The sequence below is a fragment of the Ursus americanus genome, chromosome 3 (assembly GCF_024610735.1).
Source record: "Ursus americanus isolate L20-20 chromosome 3, mUrsAme1.1.p, whole genome shotgun sequence".
Classification (NCBI taxonomy): Eukaryota; Metazoa; Chordata; class Mammalia; order Carnivora; family Ursidae; genus Ursus; species Ursus americanus.
The window spans coordinates 26,133,583-26,160,148 of NC_142129.1; the positions used below are offsets into that span (position 1 = coordinate 26,133,583).

General features: G+C 35.3%; 1 protein-coding gene and 1 long non-coding RNA gene across 9 annotated transcripts in view; one reads left to right on the forward strand and one right to left on the reverse strand.

Annotated features, from left to right (window-relative positions):
* The window catches only part of LOC123789000 (uncharacterized), a 52,214-nt gene extending 28,003 nt beyond the window's left edge, over positions 1-24,211 (reverse strand). For all 3 annotated transcript variants that reach the window (XR_015723876.1, XR_006778636.2, XR_015723877.1), the window contains exons 1-2: positions 24,133-24,211; positions 19,077-19,122 (exon numbers count right to left, since the gene is read on the reverse strand). This is a non-coding gene — a long non-coding RNA (uncharacterized LOC123789000). The remainder of the gene's footprint in view (positions 1-19,076; positions 19,123-24,132) is intronic.
* Positions 23,981-26,566, forward strand: part of POT1 (protection of telomeres 1) — a 79,597-nt gene continuing 77,011 nt past the window's right edge. For 2 of the 6 annotated variants that reach the window (XR_006778635.2, XM_045792723.2), the window contains exons 1-2: positions 23,981-24,299; positions 25,101-25,285. Coding sequence is in view for 5 of the 6 variants with exons in the window: in XM_045792723.2 (XP_045648679.1) it covers positions 25,163-25,285 (123 nt within the window). In the remaining variant the exon portion in view is untranslated. The other 4 variants (XM_045792725.2, XM_045792727.1, XM_045792724.2 and 1 more) reach the window with 4 other exon arrangements.

Here is a 26,566-nt window from a genome sequence, read left to right on the forward strand (position 1 = left end):
CTCCCCTAACAATGAGAGCATATTGGAATGGGACATGGTAAATCATTCAAAGCCAAAACTCCGCAATTTATCTTTCAGAAGTTTTATTTTAGGATAGGATGCTGTACTTTTTGTGGCATTAAGATCTAAAGTATTCCTTATGAATGTACTTTTACTCTAATATATACTAAGATAAAGGAAATCTTGTCAAAATTTGTAAAAGTTAAACATTAATTCTAAAAATACAAATCTATAGCAAATCTGAAGTTCCTCCTTTATGGTCAACCTGCCTCTCTATCTTAGGTGCCCTGGTGTTTCTCATCTCCCATTGATGCTGTCCTGCCAATCCCATTGTCCTGGAGTTTACCTTTATTCCTAGGAAGACACAAAAGACTGCTCTCCCAGTCCTTGAAACTTAAGCCTCGACCAGAGATAATACCTTGAAACCATGCAGACTAGAAAGATTTACACATTCCCCTTACGTTAAGCCAATCCTGAGTACATGTTTGTGTCTACCAAGGGGAGCCAAGAATTCTCCACACAGAGAAAAAGTGGTTGGGAGATTAACAAACCTCATTCCTCTCAGGACCAAAAGTTAGTCATCTTAGGAGTTATGTCTGCTTATCTTGGCAAATGTCTTTGTCCAGATGCACTGAGAGAATTAGGGCACATTTGGGAATAAATCTGTACCAAATAGGGAAAAATTTGATAATGTTTTCAAATACGAATCTCTTTTCACATAGACAGATACATAAATAATTCTGCCAGCACTTGGAAGTAAAATTGCATTCACAAAAATAACTTTTTGCACCCTTAAAAACATCCTACTCATAATTGCTCAGTATAGAATGTTTATTTTGTGCCTGTTTCTTTCGCGTCTAAAAGAAGACCAACTTTCAAAATTTAATTGGCTACTAAACTGTCATGTCACAGATAATACAGCCACATGTAATTTTTAAGCATCTTATAAAGAAATACTCAGGGCAAATATTTATAATGTTAAATGCTTAGTGAACATGTATTAAAAATAATTTTAGGTTTATATTTTTTAAAATGTCATGTGCCCATACTGTCCTCCCTTCACTTGGAAAATTAAAATGAAATATCCCTGAAGACATATACAAAGTTATATAACAAAAAGTCCTTGTTTATGGAATATTTCATTAGCAAAGCAAGTGCAATTTTTTTTGTTAGAATTTATTAGCAAACTGGTATTTGCATGTCTATGTACATGCACAGAATTTTTTATCTTCCAAGATAAGGGATATTACACCTGAATATAGAGCAGTCACCATGACAAATTATTGATGAAAACAAACAATAAGCTATTGTTCACTTTCAAGGAAAAGCATTGGGTGGAAATGAAATTAACTGAAGTAAATATGATCTGACAGTTGGATGATAGTGCTGTACTAATTAGTGTAACACTAAATGAAAAGAAGGCATATTTGGGTGCCAAACCAAGATATCTCATTTTAAACAGGCTCTTCTGCTTTCTTTTAAAGTATGTAAAGGAAATGACAATCTCCAAATGAATTTCTCACCTACTTTATAAGTTAAGGCACTAACAGTGAAAATGGTGAAAAAGAATCACAAGCATCAGTGAGATCATGGATCATTTAGCATTTCTATTTAAGTTGCTGTGTTTTTTTCTGATTGTAAGGCCATTTTTAATAACTGTTAAGACAGTAATACCTTGAAACATAACAATTGTGTAATTATTGTTATAACCTGCTACAGTCTTCCATCAAAGCAACTGTTACCAATGGAATTTGCTCAATGTAGGCCAAGGTAGACCCAAGCAGGGTAGAGGTGAAAGATGATCATTCTCTTAGGATCTTGGTTCTAAAGTAGACATTTAGGGCAGGAGGAACATAAGCCCTCATATACTGTGTACTCTAACTCCCCATTTTTTAGTTGTTGGAACAGATCATAAGTGTCTTGGGAGATAGAGGGCTGGTTAGCAAGGAAGCACGGACCTACAGTGATAGAGTATTTCTAGTGGTAAACACTGGTTTGGCTCATTGATCCTACAGTTCATTATATAGCCAGGAATTGGTCCCCAAGTTTGTAACAGTATCAGTTGGTACCAAAAGGTTGGCGGGTTTCTAAGAACCCTGGACTTCCATCTCAGTCTGACTCACTCTCATCCTTACATCTAATGAGGTAGAATTTTAGTTCTTTTATCTCTGTTAATTGCAAAATATCTGGACCTTCTCTTCTTGTTCTTTTCTTTTTTCTATGTCACTCCACTCCCTTGAGATCTATTCTTGATTTTATTTGGCTCTTCCTGCTCCTACATGTATTGCCCTGAAAGTTACAGAAGATAACGGCTTTTTGGCTTGGTATTCATCTCTTGTTCTCTGACTCCCTTTACCTCTGGCTATGCCAGGGAAAGAATAGGAATAAGAATCATGGAAAGTTTGCAAGCAAGAAAATGGTGTTAAATAACAGTATGGCAAGGCAATAAAGAGAGAGAAAAGATGTGAGGTCAAAAGAGTGAACGATTAAAGACAAATTAGAATGCGATAGATGTAATGTTAGGATTTTCTCTTTAAGACAGTTACCAAGAAAAATGCAAGGATGTCGGTGACCACTTATGTGAAATTCCAACTTCATGTTGTTGAAAGGAGCCAGACAGCTTAAACGGGCCTGTCCTTTGGAATGTCCTTATTTACTCCCATCCCATCTGCCTGAACAACTATTTGTTCCCCAGCTTCCTCCAGTGGTCTCTCTCATATCACCTGCTTATTTCTTTAATAATGTTTGCTGCCATCTGAAATTAATGTATTTTTATTTGTGAATATGTTTATTGTCTCTCCTTCCTAATAGAGTGTATGCTATGTGATGTTAGGAATCTCTCTTTCTTGTTTACAACTATAGTCAGAACTCATTAAGGAAGACACGTGTTGTGATGAGCATGGGTATTGTATGTAAGTGATAAATCAGTAAATTCGGGGTGCCAGGGTGGCTCAGTCCGTTAAGCATCTGCCTTCATCTCAGGTCATGATCTCAGGATCCTGGGATCAAGTCCCACGTTGGGCTCCCTGCTCAGTAGGGAGTCTGCTTCTCACTCTTCCTCTGTGTTCTCAGTAGGGAGTCTGCCTCTCACTCTTCCTCTGTGTTCTCCCTCTCTCAAATAAATAAAACTTTTTTTAAAAAAATCACTAAATTCTACTCCTGAAACCTATACTACACTATATGTTAACTAACTTGAATTTAAATAAAATCTTGTAAGAAAAACAAACAATGATAGCCAGCACTAAGCACAGTGCCTGGCACAAACCTGATGCTTAATAATCTTGATAAATGAATGCATGAACAAATGGATGAATGAATGAATTCAAGATACAGTTCAAGCATCACATCCTTTGTGAATTTTTTGCTACACACCTTAGTAATTTCTTTCTTGTTATAATGATGGCACCTCCTATATATAGTTGTATTCTACTTTAATAAACTCATTTGTTTATTTTTGGTATCTAATAAAATATGAGTCCTTTAAAGATTGGGTCATGTATTATTCCTACTGGAACTCCCAACCACTTAGTATATAGTTTTGTGAGTGGATGAACACTTTTGAGAAAATATTATTAGGTTTCCATACCCATACTAACCACATGAGAAAATTTAAATTTCGTAAGTTATCAGATGTGGAAAATATAGGTTTTTTTATAATTCACATAGTAGAGAGATTTATATTACTTGCTTATGGAATTGTATCATAATCTATACATTTTCTCCTTGTCTATAAATTCTGGTCAATTTTATCCACTTCCTTGACAAAAAAAAAAGATATTCAATATAGGCAAATGCAAGGCTAAGAAACATTTCTGATGTATTCTTTTTAAGAACTGGTTACTAGCCTTATACTTCCTTCACCGTCTTCAACTTATTAGATGCTGTGATACTTGAAAATAATTGTAAGTTTCTCTAGCATACTTAATAAAAATTCCAGGAATATCAGAGACTTCTTGACAACAGACATTAAAGGAAAAGTCATTTTCCACTGCTTTGCAAACTTTTCACTTAATAAGATGCCCTACATTCAATCAAATTAGAAAGAGATAGGCTACAAAAATGTGGACCTTTTTTAACAATAGAAATAGAGGACTCAGATTAAGGAAAACTGTTAATATTTTTCTCCATTATGGATATTAACTTTTGGTCTTTTTGCCTGAACATTTATTTAGATGAATTTTCAATAAAAGGCATAGGATGTATGTGATTTGGCTTTCTTAAGTGATATTATTGAGCAACCAAGTATCCCAAGCGCGAGGAGAGTTTCCTGGGATACAGGACTTCCAGTGTTAAAATCAGGCAAACAAGGATGGTTGTTCACCCTAGAATGATATAACACTTTTTTTTTTAACTTAAATAATATACTTCAGTTTCTAGAATTTTACAAGAATGCATCTCTAAGGTATAGTTAAAGAGAGAAAGGTAACTCACTTTTGTTTGATAGGTTGACACTTTTATGTTTCATTTTTATCCCAAGATGATGATGATTATTTATTTATAATAGATGTAAGGGTACATGGCACTTACAAACACATATAAGACAAAGCTCCTGTGAGGTTTCCCATCTAACTCGATACACAACACGCCATGTAAGAGCAAAAGGGGACACAGAAAAAGGTTGGAAAAAAATCAATACTGGAAGGTTTAGTGAAAGAAATGTGTTCTAAGCTTTCAAGGAGAGATGTCAAGGAATAAAAGGAAGTTTGTTCAAGTAGGACTAATCTAGTTTTAAACCTTTTGAGAATTATACATGCATAAGTAATACGAAAATGGATTCTTCTTTTTTTTTCTTATTACACTTAGTGAAGTTTTTTTAAAGTTATCATTTTATAATAACCCTCTTTAACCTTACTACTGTTTTCTGCCTTAAACTGTTTTCCCTGGGAGTTGTACAGCTACACCAGCTTCTTATGGTTAATATTTGTCAGGTATATAATTTTTATTTCTCTTACTTTCAAATTTACCATGTTACTATGTTTAAGATATGCCTTTTAAAATAGCATATAGCTGGGGTGCCTGGGTGGCTCAGCTGGTTAAGTGTCCGACTCTTGGTTTCAGCTCAGGTCATGATTGCAGGGTTGTGAGATGGAGCCCCCATATCGGGCTCCCTGCTGAACATGGAACTTGCTTAAGATTCTCTCTTCCTCTCCATTTGCCCCTCCCCCCTAAAAAATAGCATATAGCTGGAAATTTGGAATCCAGTCACCAAATTTTCACCTTTTAATTGTCAAGGTTATTACATTTTCCTTTTTCTTGTTTCTTAGTATTTAATTTCTGCCAACTTACTTTATATTTTGATGTTCTTTTTTTTCTTTACCATCTCCAGTTGCACTGATCAATGTCTTTATTCTATTTTTTCCCCTTTAAAATATTGGAAGTTATACATTATTTTTCTGTTATTTTAGTGGTTCTCCTTAAATTTCTAATATGTGTAGCCTAACTTGACAAAGTCTAACATATATCAATATCTTCATACTCCTCACCCATGATATAACTTCTAACTCCTCCCCTGTAATTTATGCCCAATATTTTCATTGTCTTATTTTTAAACCACACATGATTAGTCATTATTTTTACAGTAAGTTTCATTTAGGTTTGCCTCATATTTATCAATATCCATTCTTACCATTCATTTATGAATCCTGCTCCTACATTCTGTGTAAAATTTTCTTCTTCCAACAGTAAATTACTGAGTGGTACGTTAAGTGATGGAAGGTCTCTAGTGACTAAAAACAAAAAGCCAGCAAACGAAAAGTCCTCTATCTGAAAATACCTCCACCGTCCACCCACAACTCTTGAAGAATTATTTAGTGGGGTATAGAACACTACACCGGTAGTTATTTCCTCCAAGCATTGTGAGAGTATTATTTATTCTTTATTTTCTAAGCTTTCTTATAGTTCTTGAGATATCTGATGCAGTCCAAACGCTATTTCCGTGTAGTTAATCTCTTCTTCTTTCTCACCTTTTCTTTCTTGGTAATATTCTTTCTTCTGATATTCTTAATTTTTTTTTTGCCTGTGGTGTCCAACAGTTTCAACTAGATATTACTGGTATAACTTTATTTGTATTTATCCTGGTTAGAAATCATTTTGCTTCTGGACTGTAAGGAATCTTGTTTTTCCTCAACCTAGAAAAACTTTTAACCATTATCCCTTCAAACATTGCCCCTCTTTATTCTACTTCTTTAGCTTATATTAATATATATGTTGGATTTTCTATTCTGTCTTCTACATGTCTTAGTCTCTTTTTCATTTGCTTAATCTTTTATCTCTCTGGGATACATCCTGAGAAATTTTACTAGCCAATCAATTCAACATTTTCTCTTCAGCTTTATTTCATCTACTGTTTGACCTGCTCATTGTTCATTTTTGTTTCAAGAATCTTTAACATTTTTTAATTTTTAGAAGTTTTAAACAATGATTTTTCAAATCAGTCTGCACTTTTTCCTAGTGCCTAATTCTTTTCTTATGGTTTCCATTCATATATGGCTTTAACTGTATTAAATAAACTTATTTTATTTTCTGTCTTAAACTGTTTTATTATTCTTCTATATATTTCAAATATATTTCTTCTATTTGCTGGGTCTCAGGTTGATCATTTCCTTGTGATTTTTAAAATATCCGACTGTGATCTTATCTTGCAAATCGACTATCTGCTCCATAGGCATTTTGTGCAGCATAGATTATAAAAATATCTCTTCAAAGTAATCTTACATTTATTTTTTCCAAGTGTGTCAGGAGAAACGCTCACCCAGGAATCATTTTTTAAGCATCTTTATTGAGATATAGTTCACATACCATAAAATTCATGAGTTTAAAGCACACAGTTCAATGGTGTTAGTATATTCACAGAATTCTGCAACCATCATCACAATCTAAGTTTAGAAAAAGTTATCACCCCAAAAAGAAAGCCATACCCATTAGAAGTTGTTCATCTCTTCCCCTTCGCTAAGCAACTGCTAATATTCTGTCTGTCCCTAAGGATTTGCCTATTCTGGAATTTTTTTATATAAATAGAATCATGTAATATGTGGTGTTTTGATTTCTTTCATTGAGCATAATACTTTCAAAGTCCATCTATGTTATATCATGTATCAATACTTTATTCCTTTTTATTGACAAATAATATCCCATAGTACAGATATACTGCATGCTGCTTATTCTTTCATTAGTTACATCTGGGTGGTTTTCACTTTTTGATTATTATGAATAATGCTTTTATGAATATTCATGTATAAGTTTTAGCATGGACGTATGTTTTCATTTCTCTTTGAGTATATACCCAGGAGTGGAATTACTACACCATAAGGTAACTCTATGTTTAGCATGTTAAGGAATTGCCAAACTGTTTTCTGTCATGTTTACAGCATTGTATGTGCCCACTAGCAGGGTTTGAGGGTTCTGATTTCTCCACATCCTCATCAACATTTGTTATGATCTCTTGTTTTTATTATAGACGATCTAGTGAGTATGAAGTGGTATCTTATTATAATTTTGATTTGCATTTCCCTAATGGCTAATGATGTTGAGCATCTTTTTATGTGCCTATTGGAATTTTGTATATCTTTTCTGGAGACATGTCTATTTAGATTATTCTTCCCATTTTTGTTAATGTGTTGTCTTTTTATTATTAAGTTATAAGTATTTGTATATTCTGGATACTATCCCTTATCAGATAAATGATTTGCAAATGTTTTCTCCCATTCAATGGGTTGTCCTTTCAATTTCTTGACGGTATTACTTTCAGCAAAAGCAATTTAATTTTGATGTAGTCCAATTCACCTATTTTTTCCCCATTTGTCCATGTTGCTTTTGGTGTCAAATCTAATAAACCATTGCTTAATCCAAGTTCATGAAGATTTATGTCTTTACTCTGATGTTTTCATCTAGGAATTTTATAGTTTTAACTCCTACGTTTAAGTCTATGATCCACTTTGGGTTTATTTTTGTGTATGGTTTAAGGAAAGGGTCCAATTTCATTCTTTTGCCTGTGGATACTTTTTTTTTTTTTTTTAAGCACAATTTGTTGAAAGAAAATCTTTGCTCTTGATTTGTCTTGGCACCTATGGTGGTGAATTTTGCATGTCCACTTGGCTGGACCACAGTAACCAGATATTTGGTCAAATATTTTGAATTTTTCTGTGAAGGAGTTTTTTAAATGAGATTAACATTTAAACTGGGAGACTTTGAGTAAATCAGATTACTCTCCATAATGTGGGTTAACCTCACCCACTCATTTGAAGGCCTTAATAGAACCAAGATGTCCCCCTAGCAAGAAGGGGACTCTCGCAGACTGCCTTTGGACTCAAAGTGCAACTTTTCCCTGGGTCTCCCGTCTGCAAGCCTACCTTAAAGATTTTGGACTTGCCAAGCCTCCACAACTGTGCAGGCGAATTCCTTAAAATCTACCTATCCATCTGTGTATCTATTTATCTACACACACACACACACACACAAACACACACCCCTATCTTATTGGGCCTGTTTCTCTGGAGAACCCTGACAACCCTGACTAATACAGCACCATTGTCAAAAATCAATTGGCTTCAATTGTAAGGGTTTATTTCTGGACTTTCAATTTTCTTCCTTCTATTCCATTTATCTATAGGTCTATCCTTATAATCTGAACTACCAATTTTAATACTTATGTCTCTATTTCAGAATTTACACATACAGGATTCATGTCTATAAGCAGTAGTTAAGGATCAGAGTTCAAACTCATGCATGGCAAACACTTGGTTTTGAACTTTTGTTTCTACCCAGAGAACTGAACATACACATGATAACTTGATTCATATTAGGTCACTGGAAACATTTTGTTATCCCTTTATCACCAAAGGTAAAAAAAATCAGAGGACCCCAGATTTGTGCAAGTCCCTTCATTCCAATTTCCTGTCTTAATTGCCCCCCAAAATCTCACGTTTTGTCTCTGCATGGCCATTAAACTCAAGACTTTGGACATTGTAACTCATCTCTGAATTTGATAATCACCTCCTAGAAGTACAGCAACTTGTGTTCTTAATTAATCCTTATTTTTAACACTTCAAGATTTGCATTCATTCATTGCAAACAGACATATCAATATATGTTTATATATTTACATCTATATCACTTTGAGTTACAATTTATTATGTGTTTTAAGTATTTATGGGAGCAGAGATATTTTAGTCAAAATCTTTGCTGGAAGCAGAATTCAACTATATTATTTCTGTTTGACAACTTCAAAGGTCCACATTAAAAATTCAAATACAGTAGAAAAAGTTCAAATATGGATTATATTCTCCTTTGGAAACAAAAAATAAGTACTCAATTCTATTAACATGAATACTCTAAAATTATTTATATATTGAATACACAAAGCTACTATCAGGATTAAATGCGATAATCTAGATCTACTTGAGATTCCCTCTCCCTCTCTCCATCTGCCCCTCCCCCTGCTCATGGTCTCTCTCTCTCTCTCTAAAATAAATAAATAAAATGTTTAAAAATAAATAAAGTTTCCCTTGAGTTGTTTGATGTCAAATAATAATAGTGCCATAAAATAAATATAAAGGGCTTTTTATTAAATATATATGATCTAATAGTCTCTCAATTATTATTGATAAATAAAAACTGTATTCTCCCCAAAATGCTAGGAAGAAAAGCCTCACTATATTTATCTCAGAACTTTTTCTGTTAAGACGAAGGGAAAAGATATGACTGTCTGCATTACTTGTATTTAATAGGTAAAAATTCACAGTATAAAGTGAAATTTCTGGCCCATCCCAATTGAGATTTTGAAAATGATGACTTCATTTCTGAGACATTAAAAATTAGTCCTAAAATAATTCTTAAATATTTTGAACAAATTAGAACTGCAAGAATAATGTCAAGTACAAATATAATGTGTAAGTTTTTGTCACTTGTTGTATTTACATTTTCTATAGAGATTCTCATTGGTGTTATAGTTCACTCAGCAGTTTTCCTGATATATGTGTTCATAGAGAGATTCTGAAGATCAGTATAAGATAATGGCTAACCGTAAGAATTAAGAGTAAATATAACTCTGTTTTCAGATGATTTATTTTTACCTTTATTTTTATTTTTCAGATGATTTACTTTAAGTTTCACATGGGCTCTGTATATGAAAAACAGATCGTGAGGGTGTACTCTTCTCACTATAGATTTTGCTGTGTTTTCACAATCTAAGATTCCAGTTACCAAATAATAAAACAGCTAGCCTCTCTGGCTGCAGAGATAGCCTTCATGCTATAAATCAATGCACTAGCTTCTTGTAAACTGCTATGAAGCCAAACAGCCTGGAACAATTTAGCACCGAGAGAGATGTGAATTTTCTCTATTTATCTTAATAAAGTGTTAACTTCAGAGTATTTCAGAGCTTGCAGTTATAGTCCAAGATAAAAATGCTCAGATCCAGTTATGGAAACTTAATTAAATAACTTCATTTCTTAGCGTCTTTCTTAGGTTCTGCTACTTAACTACTACTATATCAAAAAGGGTTCTTAGAACTAATGAAAATAATGGGTAAAATAAATTTCTGAGCATAAACACAAAAAGCATTTTACAATACTGCCAAAGATTTTATCAATAATAAAAATAACACTGAATTCATCTATCATGTGATAAAACTGTAATGTTACTACAAAGTAATACATTGGCATAGAACAGGAATTGAGCTTGGGTTTAAAATAATGAGTCTGGAGTGAGATTTTCTGGTTTAAGATCTTGGCTCCACTACTTACTTACTATATAAGGCTTTTTTGGGTAAATTATATAACCACTCTGTACCTCAGTTTAGTCATCTGTAAATGGAATGATAATGGTACTATCTCACAGAGCTGTGATAAATGTTAACTGGTTTCATATTTTTATTTAGAACAGTGCCTGGCATATATAAACATTATAGATGAGTTCAAGACATACTCAAGCTAATAATGTATTATTATATCGTGTGTTGAATGACATACATTTTCAATTCTGTAGTTTCTATTATCTCTATGGATATGGATTGTTCTGGAGAAGAACTAATGCTAGTCAATTTCTCACCTAGAGGAAAAATAAAAGATAAACTTATCAAATCTGTTACTAACCCAGGCCTGAAATCATAGCTAACACTTTGGAGAACACGTTGACCTTCAAAAAGACCTGCTAGAAAAAATGAGCTGATTATAGTCAGATAAAACTAAATTTAAAAAAATATAGTTCTATGTTTAGATTTTTTAAATGAAATGCCAAGTCTAGAATAGAGGGATTCAGTTTACCAAGAAAAAGAACTTGACAGCACTATTTGTCACCACATATAGTTAATTCTAAATTACCCGGTAATTGACGTGACCATCTGTTTTAGTTAATTGGCTTTATCCAAAGGAAAGACAAATTTCTCATATCTTTATGATAGGAGGCAGTTTTGCAACTTGGAGAAAGGCAACCACTTAAGTGAAGCTACAGAAATGGGGAGAGCTCTCTTGATAATTATATTTCAAAGAGATGGCTCACAGGTCCTTGAAAGATATATACTTGGGTCATAAAGCTGGTAAGAGGTCTATTTTTCTTCTAAAAAGATTTACATACATTTCAAAGAGACAAGAAAGAACTACAAGTTTTCTAAAGTTCTCTAAGAAAATGGGTGAGGCAGAGTCTCTTATTTTCAACACAGAGAATTAAGTCTCTTATTTTTAATTTATATTTGCCCTTGCAGAAGAGAGAAATTGGAAATGCAGAGAAAAAGCAAAGAGAGAGTTTCCATCATATATCCTCAGATTTAAGATGCAGAAAATACAAGAGGCTAAAGGAGAGAAAACGATATTTGTTTTTTAACTACTTATAAAAAAAAATGGGTGATATCAAGGCAGATGGTTTTCATTAAAAAAGGAAATATATATCATAGTGTAATTTAAAATTATTTGGAATATTTACCGTTTACATCTAATGGAAGTTCAGCTCAATAAAATTATGCTTACAAATGTGGGGGGGGGGAACTTTCTTCTTTTGTGTCCAGGCGCCATTATTTATTTTCCCAGAAAGATAACTGACAAGCTAAAAAGAATTGCATTGGAAAGACTTGTACAACACTACCAGAAACCCACTTTTGGGACTGTGCTCTGAGAAAAGAAGAATGCATAAGAATGAATAAGAAGAGAATAAGTAGGAGAAACATTTCTTTTAGCTTCCTCTGTTGGAGGTTCACAAGGCATATTTCCATATTAAAGCTTCTATGAAGCATTTAAGTTCTTTTAAATTTGGTAGAAATGACATAGGCTCCCCAAACAAGAGCAAACAGCCTATATTTTCAGAGCTGGGTATACCAAGGGAGTCAGCCACTATCACCTGTCTGTTGACTTTATAAACCAAAATTTAGAATGGTACAAAATATTTGAGTCATACTTCCTCTACTTGAAGATTTCCTAGAATTGTTTTACTTTGTTCTCACATTGAAAAATGCTGTAGAGAAGGTTAAAACCAATCTCAAAGTGAGGTTTTTTTTTTTCTTATTTTACTTAGTTTTGGTGGCTTATGTGCCATAGAAATCTTTCTTTAATTTTAAGTCCAGGAAATTTACGTCAAAATGCCACAGTATTAATAAGTCTGAGTCCATTTTAATTAGAATATGATGTCCACCTTCAATTTGTTGAGTCAAGTGTTTTCTTAATTTCAGGATTTTTTTTTCTTGATTTATATTTTTAAGTCTACTTTCTATTCTAATTGTTCTTTTCTTTTTTATGTGGACCCTGGGTATGTGTATAATAGATCTATTTTTGGCAAGTTTTCACATATCTTTTTTCCTAATTATTTAAATGCTTTTTCTTCTATTACATAATTCAATATACTGAAATTTGTCCCTCATTTACGTAGATTTGTTTTCAGTGTGTGGATGTTTCAACTGTTGCATCACTCATATGGTTATATCTTTGTTTCCACTTATTTTGTTGTGTTATTATTTCTCCTCTGAGTTCCTGTATTTCTGTCTTGACATACTCACACATGGAGAACTTTTTTCTTTAATCAAGCTACTTGATTCCATAGAAAAATGCTTCACCAAAGTTTTTATCTACTCCATGTTAAAATATTTTGTTGGCTTTGTTTTTAGCTTTTCATTTATTTTTTATGACTTTTTGCCTTGTATGTTCTTTCTATAATGTTGCATACCTGTGCACGTGAGAAGTTCTTTCTGGCAGTTATTTACAGAATTTGATGTGGGAAGAGACCAGATGAGTACTTTGGGCTAACATGAAGAAGAGTGTGGTAAACTGCTTTGTTGCAAAAATGGAATATATGTAGGTGTTTTTTCCTTCAACTCTAATTCCCTTGACACTCCATGCAGACAAAGGATTAGGAAGGCTTTCTCAGTCCACACACTTGAGCCTGATGTCTAACACAGAAGTTAATTTTCCACTGGATGGCACCAACCACTTTGGAAACGTGCTGCTCTGACAGATTTGCTCATGATCTGAAGTGGTCAGTGATCTCTTAATCTTCTCTCTCAAAATGGTCCCCTGTTCAATACACGTGGTATACTTTATTAAAATATTTTAAAGTTTCGGATTATTGTCTAATATAAAATTTCATCTTCCATTTGTCATATTTTTGGTTAGAATTGGACAGATATTTTGTTTCTTCTCCAGGTTAAAAGTGAAATGCCTTAATCGTGTATTTTTAAAGAGTAGATCTTTTACTGGCTCTTCCATTTTGTCTATAAGTGCTCACTAATTCAGTTTCAATCACTCTAGAACAAATCTGGGTAATTTATATCTCCCCCAATTATCCATTTCATTTAGAATTTTATTGGGGTGAATTTTTACAATTAATGCTGTTTATTTGAACTTTTTTTTCTCAATACATTCATTTATAGCATAAATTTCACTCTATCTGCTTTCACTGCATCTCTTAAGTTTTGGAATATTGTGTTTTCTTTTTCTTTTGTTCTGTGACATACTTTTTTTTGAGACATATTTTGATCTGCTATTTGATTTCTTATTTGGCCCATTGCTTGTGCAGTAATGTGTTGCTTAATATTTATATATTAAATATTTCATATTTACATAAAGTTTGTTATACCAATTATTTTATACTCATTTAATATCCTACATCTATAATAGGTCCCTTTATTATTTCTGATATTTTTGTAATATCTTGACTCACTTTGAAGAAGTTAATTACATTTCTTTTAAAGTCTACTGTTTGCTCTCTACAATCTTGATATTAATTTCTTGTCAAATTGGGTTTAGTGACTTACGTTAGTAAAGCATATTTTCCTCAAAATTTTGGTGATATTTTTGCTAGCTTCTGATATTTTTGTTTGATAATTTGCTTTTGCCTGGCTGTGGTTGTACATTCTGACACAAGAGCTGGCCTTAGGAGACTACAGGAGCAAAATGCTGGTAGACCATGCCAGAAATCTCTGTTTGATTATGTCTGGCTTCAATGATGCAGGCACTAACCCTTGCCACTTTGCTCCAAGGGCAGATGTAGCTGATGCCCAGGGAAGGAGAGGACTCGGCCAGCTATTCCACATGCATTCACCCAAATAATCCCATCTCTGGAGGTCTCCCCAACTGTTTGAATGTGTTGCTCTGGGCCTGAAGCATCCTTTGGTACCATTTCACATCTGCTGCTCAATCCTCTTCTGTAAGCCTCTTTTCTCTTTTTTCTGTATTTAATGGATTCCTCAAATGACAGGACTAATTGATAAAAGATATTCTAGTTTTCTATCACCATTTTTGATTTATTATTTTGTATTATATATGACCATTTAAAGGTGATTGGGGTTGGAGAGAGTTTTTATATTTTGTCAGCCATCTTCAGCCAATGTTCTTGTTCAATACTTCCTGTGATTACTGATTTGAAACCTGTTTTTTTTGTGTGGCCTGGGTTAAACATTCCTAAGAAGAAATGTTGTTGACTTATCTTTTCTAGAAATTTGGAGGTTTGTTTTAGTGTTTTTTTTTTTTTTTTTTGTGAGGGAATTTGTTGCTTGCAGAATATTTTTTCCATGTGTATTTAAAAGATGAGGCAGCTTATGAAGGCCATAATGGTAGAAGAGCAGCCTGATTATACCTTATGCATAACTCATGGTGCAAAGATCTGAAGAATGTCATTAGATATTTTATTACCTAATAGTCCTAATTGAAAGGGGCCTTTTTAAACTTCTGATTTAGGTTATTTGGGGGCTTTTACATATTTGGTAGTGCCCATGTTTTTCATCTCTGTGGTAGTCATCACCACAGAATGCAAATATCAAGGTGCAGACATAGTACAGAAGGTTCTATGAAAAATGTGGATATTTGCGCTCCAACTTAAATGGTTATTGTTGTAATGTTTGTGTTGAGGAGGAAAAATTTTCCTCTACTGTTCAAGATTCTTTTTGGCTGGTCTAAGAATTAAATTGACAAGAGACAGATTAACAGGAGAAAATAAAATTTAATTATGTATTATGGGGAATGCACATAAAAATGAGAGATTCCAAAGACAGTAAGGCAAAGTGAGGTATATAGGTCTTTCTAAACTAAAGACAAGGGGGTAGAGGTTTGGGATTTCAAAGGGAAGGAAAACAATTCACAGGAAGATGAAAAATAGTCACTGTTTGGTAATCGAATGTTTGCTGGGCCATTCTGAAACAATGGGACATACAGAGGAATTTTAACAGATTTTGCTAAATTTCTCTCTATCATACCTAGCTCATATTATACTGCGGACATTTATGGTAATAGCTCTCTTCTTGGAATAGGTCCTATATCGGAATTCTTTTAGGCAATTAGGGAGAAGGTGAAAGGTTTTTCCTGAGCCTTCTGTTTCTTAAAAATATTCAGTCTAAAATAATCCACATGCCAAAGAGATACATTGGGGGGGGGGCAAATTTTGTTCTGCCAATATATTCTTTTTTTTTTTTTTAAAGATTTTATTTATTTATGTGACAGAGAGACAGCCAGCGAGAGAGGGAACACAGCAGGGGGAGTGGGAGAGGAAGAAGCAGGCTCATAGCAGAGGAGCCTGATGTGGGACTCGATCCCGGTACGCCAGGATCACGCCCTGAGCCGAAGGCAGACGCTTTAACGACTGCGCTACCCAGGCGCCCCCCGCCAATATATTCTTGCATTAAAAAATGGAGGGTACACCAAAGATAACTTGGAAAATCGTATTAAAACTTGGAGCTATCTGAATATAATCAAACTATGCAGTTATAATTAGAAAATGCTTAAACTATCAGTATACAAATGTGACTCTAACTGTAGTGTGTATTTTACTATTTGATTCTGGGGAAAGCTAGAAAATTGTGAAGTTTATATAGGTTTATAGAATGTATCCGATGTAAAATTTCTGGGAAGAGTCTTATAATTTTAATATTTCATCCTTACATTAATATTTTATAATTTTTTTAGCAGACTTTCCAGGATTTACAATAGTACTAAACTATTGTAATAGATCACTATATTTACCAAAGGGTCCTATGAAACTGGAATTAAATTAACAATTTATCACAAATCCCAGTCATGTCCTGAAAAGTGTCTTTGTTTCTGTTTTCTCCCAGATTGCTTATTTATCCTCAAAAACAAACAGTTTGAATTAGGTTTGCTTTGCCTTGAGGCACTCACTGTCTGGACTTGCTCCTTTTTATTCAGTAATCCCTAAAGGATAAGCGATTTACTTCCTAATCCATATCCTAAAAATAGTTGTAAATTAGTCTTCAAAAAGTGGAATAAAAATTCTAGAAAGACATGCCATATATCCTCTCTTTGCCCTTCCAGACCTTTTTGTCATTCTTCTTTGACCTGCTCTCTACTTGAGAACGCTGACATGGACAGATATCTTTGCTGTCCCATACCCTCTGGCTTCAGCCAGTGGTAACCCTGATAGTAGATCTTAAGGAGTATGGATCAGTGGGGTGGCCTGAAGCCAGCTGCCCTACAAGGTAGTCTCTGTTTAGCAGAGAGATTGAGGAGGATATTTGAATACAAAGGTGAAGGTGGTGGGAGGCAGATTATTTTCTTCTGGGTGTGATTAAAAAAAACATTAAAAAGGGGTGTCTGGGTGGCTCAGTCAGTGAAGCATCTGACTTTGGCTCAGGGGCCTGGGATGGAGCCTCACATTGGGCTCCATGCACAGTGGGGAGTCTGCTTGTCCTTTTCCCTCTCCCTCTGCCCTTACCTCCACTCATGCTCTCTTTTAAAAAATAAATAAAATCTTTAAAAAATTAATTAAAAAAGCATTAAAAATATTGCAGAGAGGAGTGTCATTTTCCAATTATATTTTGAAAGAATCACTCTGGGTCCTATGAAGAGAATCAGATGTAAGAGAATAAGAATGGAAGTTTGGAAACCATTTTAGGGGGCTGTTGCTTTGAAATAGTGAGAGAGAATTAGCTTGATGGAGGTTGTGAGAAGTACTGGATCCAGGATGGGATATGTTCTGAAGATAGAGACAACAGGAGTTGCTTCCAGATTGGTTATGAACTTTTATAGGAAGAATTAAGGGTATCTTCAAGGTGGGTTTAGCTTGAGTGATTAATTACATGAAAGTGGTGGTGTTCACTGAGTTAGGGGAAGTACTAAAGTATTAAAGAGGAGCAATTTGAGGGTTTATAAAATTAAGAGTTCTCTTTTAGGCTTGGTATGGTTTGAAAGTTGGAGATATCTTCTAGACATCTAAGTGGAGATATCTAGTATGCAGTTGAAAATACAAGTCTAGAATTCATGGGAAATATAGATTTTGGAAATATGTCTAGAGCTAAAGACATAAATGGGAAATCACGAATATGTAACTGCTTTGAGAGTGGGAAAGGAGTGATTCACCAATAGCATGTCAAGGTGTTGCAGGGTGGTGGATGGACAAGAAATTAAAATCTGAATTCTTAGATTTTTCTTATTCTCTTATTTAGTATTAGATTTTGCTAAATGAAGATTATTAGCGATGTTAGATGTCTTGTACCTATGAATTCCCCAGCGTTCACCTGAAACAAGGCTGCTTTTGACAGCCAGTAACAGAAAACTGAAAACTCAAAATGATTTAAACAATAAGGAAATTTGCTAGCTCATATAACTAGACATTCACAGACATGTCAGGTTTTAGAGTTAGTTGATTCGAGGGCTTAACATTACCATCAATTTTGCATAAAAAGAACAATCTGACATTCTACAGAGTTACCATAGACTGGCTTCATCTTAAATTTGGTTCCTTTTTGGTCGTGGAATGGATGCCAGGTCTACAGATTTCCTCACTTGGTACCAGTAAGAGCGGAGGCTATGTATCATGTTATCTCTACAGAGAGACAGAAAAAAAATCTCTCCCAGTAGTCTCCAGAAAATATCTCTTCATCTCTCCTTGGATTGCATTGGGTTACATGCTCCTTCCTGAATCTGCAATTGTGGCAAAGAGGATAGGATTTTTGGGATGGAGGAATAGATGACTTGATATAAAGAAAATCAGGCATAAATGGGGGAAAAAAAGGCATTTCTAAGATAAGGAAAAACCGGGGATGAGATTGGTCGAGGTTAATATTATTAGCATTTGGAAGTCTGATATGGATAGAATTAGGAGATTACTTGGAGTACATAAAAAATCTTACTGGTCAGGTAAAAACACAAAACAAAAAAGAATGTATTTCCTTTTTATCTTTTTTTTTATTATTCTAATACACTTACAAGACTGTTAAACAAACACGCCTCCAGACCTTGGACCCATTTATATCATCTTAATATGAAAATAAGTAGGCATGGCAGAGTATTTGTTTTTCTCCATCTGTTCTATTCCCTTGGCTGTGCCAGACTCTGACACTGCACTCTGGGTTGAATATACCCTAATTAAACTGAGGTTTTTCAAATGTGATTATATGGTAATCATTTCTATTCTGCTCTAATCATAGGAAAGATGTCTTGGACTAATTTTTTACTATTGAGAACTAGATAAAAGTAGGGCCAACACAAATGATATTTTATCCTCTAATTAATACAGCAGGCTACAACCCTATCATTCTAACAACACATAATCTTTGATGGGAAAGTTGTGGGAAGAAAAGATACACTGTCATTTAGCCACAGACAGTCTCACTGTTATTGTATACAGGTGAAAAATGAATAAAATACCTTCAGTATTCATCAAGAGAACTCTGTGATGTTGACTTTTCCATTCCTGAAAAAAATGTACAAATGTAATGAATAAATGCAGAATCTATTTAATAGAAGATCTGACAAAGTTAGGAAATGTCTTTTCGTGTTAAAAATGCATTTTGAACCTAAAGCAAATGGTGCTCAATTATTCCAAATAATCATGATGAATTTAAAAAACATGCAACCTCCTAATCAATTTTCCATTACTTAAAATCTTTCGTTAAAAAGGTTTTAAGAGTGTGCCTATTTTGGGTCTCTCAAAAAAGAAGGGGAAAAAAAAAGAGAAAAATATCAGGCTAATAAATAGCTACCTGCTATGGTGCTCTCCAACTTTTTGACCACTGACCTTCCAAAACAAACAAGCTATCAGTGCAATTTTTAATTCTAAGATTACACAGAAATAAGGTTTTATATGTGAGTGTCACTGCAGGATTTTCCAAGACATATCTTCATGGTATAAAATATAGGGCATGTATAAAAGAGGCACTCTAAACTCTAGACATAAACCCCTACTTTTATAGCGTTAAGAAGTTGAAAGATCTAATTTATCCTTCATGTCTGTTAATTCCAAACAGGTCTTTTCCTCTTATTTTTCTTCATCTCTTTTCTGTGTGCTGCCTCAATTATACTATTATCCATCTGAACATAAACCAAGTTCCTTGCTTCCTCACTGTGAGCTCAGTAACTTTACTTTGGTAAAGTTTTTTTGTTTTTTTTTTTTTGAATATGTGAATGGAAGACAGCATACGCATCAGAGACTACACACCTTCTAGCTTTTCGATGGTTCATCTTTAATTTCTTTCTTCCCCACCTCTGCAGAGAAACCTGAAGAACCAAACACATTCTTGGGCAACACAGTTCTTCCCACAATTAGGTACCTGCAAGTCTTGCTTTTATTCCATAAGCCAACTTGTCAGAGAATCTTTTTCTAAATTAATACTCGTGTTAATTTTTGTGAACGCAGGATTTTTTCCCCCATCTCAACATGTATCATTAATATAACTCAACAGAAGGCTATCTGTGTTGAGTCAGCCTATCTTAACCCTTTTACACACTATAAGTCACTAGGTGCCACATGGCATGGTCCAAAACAGGAGAATGACCCTTTCACCTTCATATGAAAATCTGGGCCCTTCTTGCTTAGACCAGGCCTTGCTTTGCACATTTGAATTCCTTGTTATGCTACCTTCCTTACATGCACTAAGTGATTACAGACCTCATCATTTAAATTTATAATTTAAACATAAATTTGCTATAAATTTGTGTTTGAATCATCTTGTTTAAAATATGTAACAATATAAAAATTTGATGCTTCCTTGAAATAAGATTTCATAAATTGATCTAGATGTTCAAAAGGATTGGATAAAAATGCCCTTAGATTACAAGGAAATGAACTCTAACCAATGCAGCCTAGCTAGGGAATCTGCTAGGGAATCTCAGAAACCAGTAAAAGATGATATTGTCAAACTGCAGGGATGCAACATGCCAATAACAGCTTACAGGAAGACGATAAATCACAATAGGAATGGGTTAATGATGCAGCAATTATTGCCAAGAAAATAAATTTGAAGTGCTAGGTGACTAGGAAATTCAAATCAAAGTTTCAGGTTAAAAAGTAAATAGTAAAGAGCAATGTGAAAATGCTAACAAGAGAGAAGAAGTATATCAGGGAGAAACTTCGCATGTCTGACTCCATATTGCTTCTGTTTCTTTTGCTGCTGTGACCTATAGCTTAGAAACTTCTGCTTAGCCCTAGCACATAGGCATATTACAGCTAAGATTTGTAAAAATTGATTTTTACCCAAACTCTCCCTCATCCAAGGAGATAAGAAATATATAGAATGACTACGCTATGTTTAAGAAATGGCATGACCAGATTCCTGTATGTAAAGATTAACTGACCAAGGACAAAGAAGTTATACTAGCCTCCTGGGATGTCTACAGAGGTCAGTCACCTTTTGACTCCATCCTCCCCTCCTACTTCCCCCTTTTGCTAACATAAAAGAAGCTTTAATTTCATACCAGGGGAGATGGTTGTTTGGGACAATAGTCCACCATCTCCTCAGTTTGCCGGCTTTCCAAATAAAGTTGCTTTCCTTACCCCAACATCTTGCCTCTCGACTTACTGGCCTACTGTGTGGTGAACAGAAGGAGCTTGGTCTCCATTACAGAAGTACCAGAAATATGCAGATTAATTCCTTTTATCTTTGCTCAATTACTTATAAACAGCACCGTATCTTTATATTTATGCTTTTATTAATAAAAATACTCATCTACTTTTAGTGCTCATTATTTATTAGTGAGAATCTCATTTTAACTTTTTAAAAATTGAGCATTTCATGTTGTAGTGTGAAAAACTGACATGACTGCAGACATTCTGAAATAGAGCCAGAGGGGCCCCTGCAGAGAAAGTGCTTTACCTGTCTGTTTGACCTGGGCCATAAACTTTGCACTCAGCAAAATGGCAACTGTTCTAAACAACTGCTTGAGTACAGACATCCTGATGGTCTGAACTTTCTCAATATAGAATTAGTGGTCAATCAATGTATAACCTAGAATAACTTAACACCCACAGAAACTTTCTTTCCCTCTTCAACTCACGTAATTGGCTCCCTTTCTTTTCCTCATAAAAACACTTGCTTTGAGTTTCTACCTGATTCTGTGCTCCCTGGATTGCAATTCTTTGATTCCAAATAAAATACTTATTTGCCTCTCATTGTGGTTCTTATTTTCAAGTTAATGGTAGTTTATCAAAAATTTCTTCATTGCACTTTAAAAAATTGTACTTGTAATAGATAATACATTAATTGTTAGTCTTGGATTTTTTTTTTTTTTGTCTTGGAATTTTTTCATGCTGCTTCAATATACAGCAAAACAGTAATGGATTGTTTTTGGGTTTTTTTTGTTTTTGTTTTTAAGATTTTATTTATTTATTCGACAGAGATAGAGACAGCCAGTGAGAGAGGGAACACAAGCAGGGGGAGTGGGAGAGGAAGAAGCAGGCTCATAGCGGAGGAGCCTGATGTGGGGCTCGATCCCAGAACGCCGGGATCACGCCCTGAGCCGAAGGCAGACGCTTAACCGCTGTGCCACCCAGGTGCCCCGGATTGTTTTAACATATGACTTCAGAGCCTTATCTAGTTGATCCATTCTTTTTTCTCTCATTGTACTTCAGTTGTACTGGATATTCATGTTCAATTTTCTTCATTTATAGAATGAATTTATACAAACTAATTGTTAATGTGAGGGAAAGCAGTATAGGCTCTGGAGTTATATGTATCCCCAGCTCTGCCACTAACTGGGAGACAGTGAACAAGAAACAAGATTGGAAGTTACCTGGATGTATATGAAGTGTTTAGGTCCCAGAGAAACTGAGAACAATCACAACAAAAAAAGCTGTTATAGATATCTTCATCAGAATAGAATATGGACATTTATAGACTAACTAGAGAAAGAGAAAAACTTTAAAAGATTCAGTTGATGTAGGAAAAGAGGCAAACTAAACATATGGTAACAAAATGAAAATGCTCTTTAGAAAGATGAGTGGGAAAGACTAAAGAGTATGAACAGTGCTCTTTTGGGTTAGCAACAAAGTGCTCTTTTGCGTTAGCAATCAAGTGGTCTTCAGTGATCTTGGCAAAGGCAATTTCAGTGTAATGGGGGTGGAGGTGGGGCCAAGATGGAGAGGTAGAAGCCAGAGGCAAGGAAAGAGAAACATTTTTTTCCTGAGCATTTGTTCATCAACAAGTATTTAGCCCCTACGATGTGCCAGACACTGAGCAGGCTCAAAGCATATAATAGTAAACAGTTCTCCCCGCCCTTAATAAACTTAGGCTGTGGAAGGATATGTTTAAATGCCAATGGGAAAGAGTAAGAAGTTGAAAATATGTTGAGAGAAGATATGTAACTAATGATAGGAGGTGAAATGAAAGTGGCTAGAATCCAGAGCCAAGGTGGAAGACTTCACTTAGGGAGAAGGCACAGGATTTCTGAGCTGGGTGAGGCTAGGGTAAGAAGAGGATCTGAGCCTTACTTAGCATTGGTTTTTTGTTGTTGTTGTTTTGTTTTTTGTTTTTTTTTCAAATGGACAGTTCAGCTCCTGAGCTCAGCCTCTTGTCACAGCTGGTTTATGCATAGTACGTGAATACAGGGGTGTGAGGGGAAAGAGAAGGTAGGCTAACAGAATGCTTCCTGCTAAAAAAAATTGTTACTTCAAACAGTTATTTCCTCCTGCAAATAAGTATTTACAGCAAATATTTTAGTCCAAATTAGACTTGGAAATATTTATGTAATTATTTATTACATCCTGCATTGAGGCGGGTTTCACTTTCCTCAAATGATCGGAAATGTAAATCAGAAATTAGCAAAAAATTCACATTTAATAATACGTCTTATTCATTACAACGCCAGGCCATAGCCCTGTAAACCAATGAAGAAGTTAATCCAATCTATCTAAAAATAGCATTACTCATTGATGAAATTATTTCTCTGTAAAATCTGCATCTGGGTGATCGCTTCAGAGGTAGAAAACCGCGGGGGTTGGGGTGCCTGGGTGGCTCAGTCGTTAAGCGTCTGCCTTCGGCTTCTGGCGTGATCCCAGAGTCCTGGGATCTAGCCCCACATCAGGCTCCTTGGCTGCGAGCCTGCTTCTTCCTCTCCCACTCCCCCTGCTTGTGTTCCCTCTCTCGCTGGCTGTCTCTCTCTGTGTCAAATAAATAAATAAAATCTTAAAAAAAAAAAGAAAGAAAGAAAGAAAGAAAACCGGGGTTACCGGAAGTGCCTTGCTCACAGGAGCCTCTAATCTCAAATCCCGCCCCGGTTTTGGAACAGACTTTTTATTGGTTACAGGATTTATGAATCTCCCAGCGGACCGCCTCCCCTTCCCCAGTCCGCGCCTCCAGCCTGGAACGCGGGAGACGGACAGGAGCCGGGGCTAAGGGGAGCACCGAAAATTCCTGGTGGATACTGTACCACGGCCCCATCCTCACCCTGGCCCGTACCATCTACGTATAACGCGAAACTTCCAAGATACCTTAGGCCTAGGAACCATCATCATGCATGCAGTTCGTCCTCCACGGGCCTGGGAGCAGAGAGTTTAGCCCTAGAGACCGTGTACGCATGCGTGAGACCTGGGCCGCCGCGTGCGTGTGACGTCACCGGCGCGCCGTCTAAACTTCCTTGTTTTTCTCCAGCGCTGGGGTGAGTGATTTTCTAAGTCGGTGCGGAGTTCGTTGCGTGGGTAGGAAGTGGTTCGGGTTGTGAGCGGGTATGCTAAAGAGACTGATTTAGTTTAGATCAAAATTTGGTGTGGCTATTGCAGAAAGACCCTTCATATTTGTCTTTAGCGTGAGCGTGCTGTGTTCAGTATCTTGCTTGGCGTTTTGTGAGCAGCTGACTTGAGTTAGCCCAAGTCCCCGCCCTCACGGAGCTCGACTGGCTTGAGGAAGGTTGGTGCGCACACATTAAAATTAAGTTTTGACACTAGTGCGTGTCCCACTCAAGACGTTTGAGAAGTAAGGTTGAGCCTACGAAGCACAAGTTAGTACCAGTTCAGTAGTCCTTGAGATTGTATAGGGGCTGGAGGGAGGAGGCAACAGATGTATTTTGGAGTAATTACCTTTTGGTGCCCGATTTGAGTACACACTATTACAACTGCTAAGGGATTAAAAAAGAGAACCAAACTTTTCAATCCCCCATCCCTTCCCCAGTAGCTTGTACATTTTAAAGCACAGTTTTGGTAAAGGACATTGTTAGCGTAGTTTTCACAGATCCTAAAACTGGCTTTTAGAGGTACTTCTTTAAATAGAAAACTAAATAGAGAAGGGTTGAGTTTCAGTGTCTTAGGGAAATGCATGTATTGATTCTTGTAATAAAATTATAGAATAATTCACTACACCCCCCACGAGTGATTACTAACTAAAAGAAAAAGCAAAACGAAGTCAAAGAGGCTTAAAATTACTGACTACACTTTGGGTAAAACACTAGTCTTTGTGTTTTCAGCAGCAAGCTGTCAACTTCTCTAGTTGAATTTGCTCTGGACAACATTTTGAAGCAGATCTGATATGCCACTTGAGTTAATAAAAGAAGTCAATGGAGTGCCTGAAGTTGAACTGCTAAATGAATTAAACAAAGTAGATTTCAGTTCTCTACAGCCAGGTTGTGATTATAGCAAAAAATACATCCAGGTAAGAATTTTCATAACTCAGAATGCTTTTTTCTTCTAAAAGGAATGCTTATTTTTATGTTGAGCTTATTTTAAGAGTTGTTTTAGAAATAGTTTTACATGCATCAGAGTGTTTGTGACTATTTGATGCTATTCTTAATTATTTAGCATTCATTTAGCAAACATTTATTGAATTCTTTTGTGATACACTGGAATAAGTTTTGAGGGTACAAAGATGAACGAATATGGGGCTTGAACTAAAGGGGACTGAATTCTTTTGGGTTTGGACAGTTTACTTAATCTCTAATTATATTCATGAATTGGTATTAGAACTGTGGTATGTGAACACTTAGGAGAGAACCTTTGGTTTTGACAAGTTAGGTCAGGAAAGTGGAGCTGGAACTTAAAGGATGACTGAGATTATACCTTTCATTTTGGGTATAAGCAGTCCTCATGTGCATGTTGAAGAACTGAATGTTACCCTACGAACTGGGAGACCTTTAATAGATTTTAAGCAAAACAAAGACATGATTCACTTTGGGTTTAAATTGCTCTGGCTTTTGGGTGAAGAATATATCAGAAAGGGCATGATTAGAGGAAGAATAATTAATTAGTTAAGAGACAGTTGAAGTAATCTAGTTTAGAGTTGATGTTGGTCTGAACCAGGGGCAGAGGAGATCATAGAAAGGAGACAGACAAAATAGTAGTATAATAATAGTAACAAAAGTTAACATTGAGCTCTTTCTAGGAACTAGGTAGTATTTTAAGTGCTTTACATATATTAACTCATTTAATCATCGCAAAGCCCTATGGATTGGGTCCTATTACTCTTTGGCTGTAAGTGAGGAGACTGCATTTCCATAGGTTAAGTGATTGGCCTGAGATGCAGCTAATAAGTAGTAGAGCTGGTGTTAGAATCTAGACAAGTTGGAACTGACAAGATAAAGAAGCAGAATCAACAAGTCTTGGAGAACAATTAGATGAGAGAGGTAAAGAGGAGTTCAGGACATTTCCCTGGTTTTAAGTCCTGTTAACCCTGGGAAAATAATAGGCATGCTTTTAGGAAGAAAGATAATGAGTTCAGTTTTGGATATCTTTCAGAGGTTATTAAAGGTATCAAGGTAGTAATGTCCTATAGGCAAATAGATTTGGGTTCTGGAGCTCAAAGAGTTCCTACTTAGGGAGATTTTGGCCAAAGAATAGAATGAGAAGATGTGTTGAAGAATGTTAGTGTTAAGAAGGTAGCATGAATAAGAGATAGATAATCCAGAGGTGTAGGAGAAAAACCAGGAGAGAGTGGTGT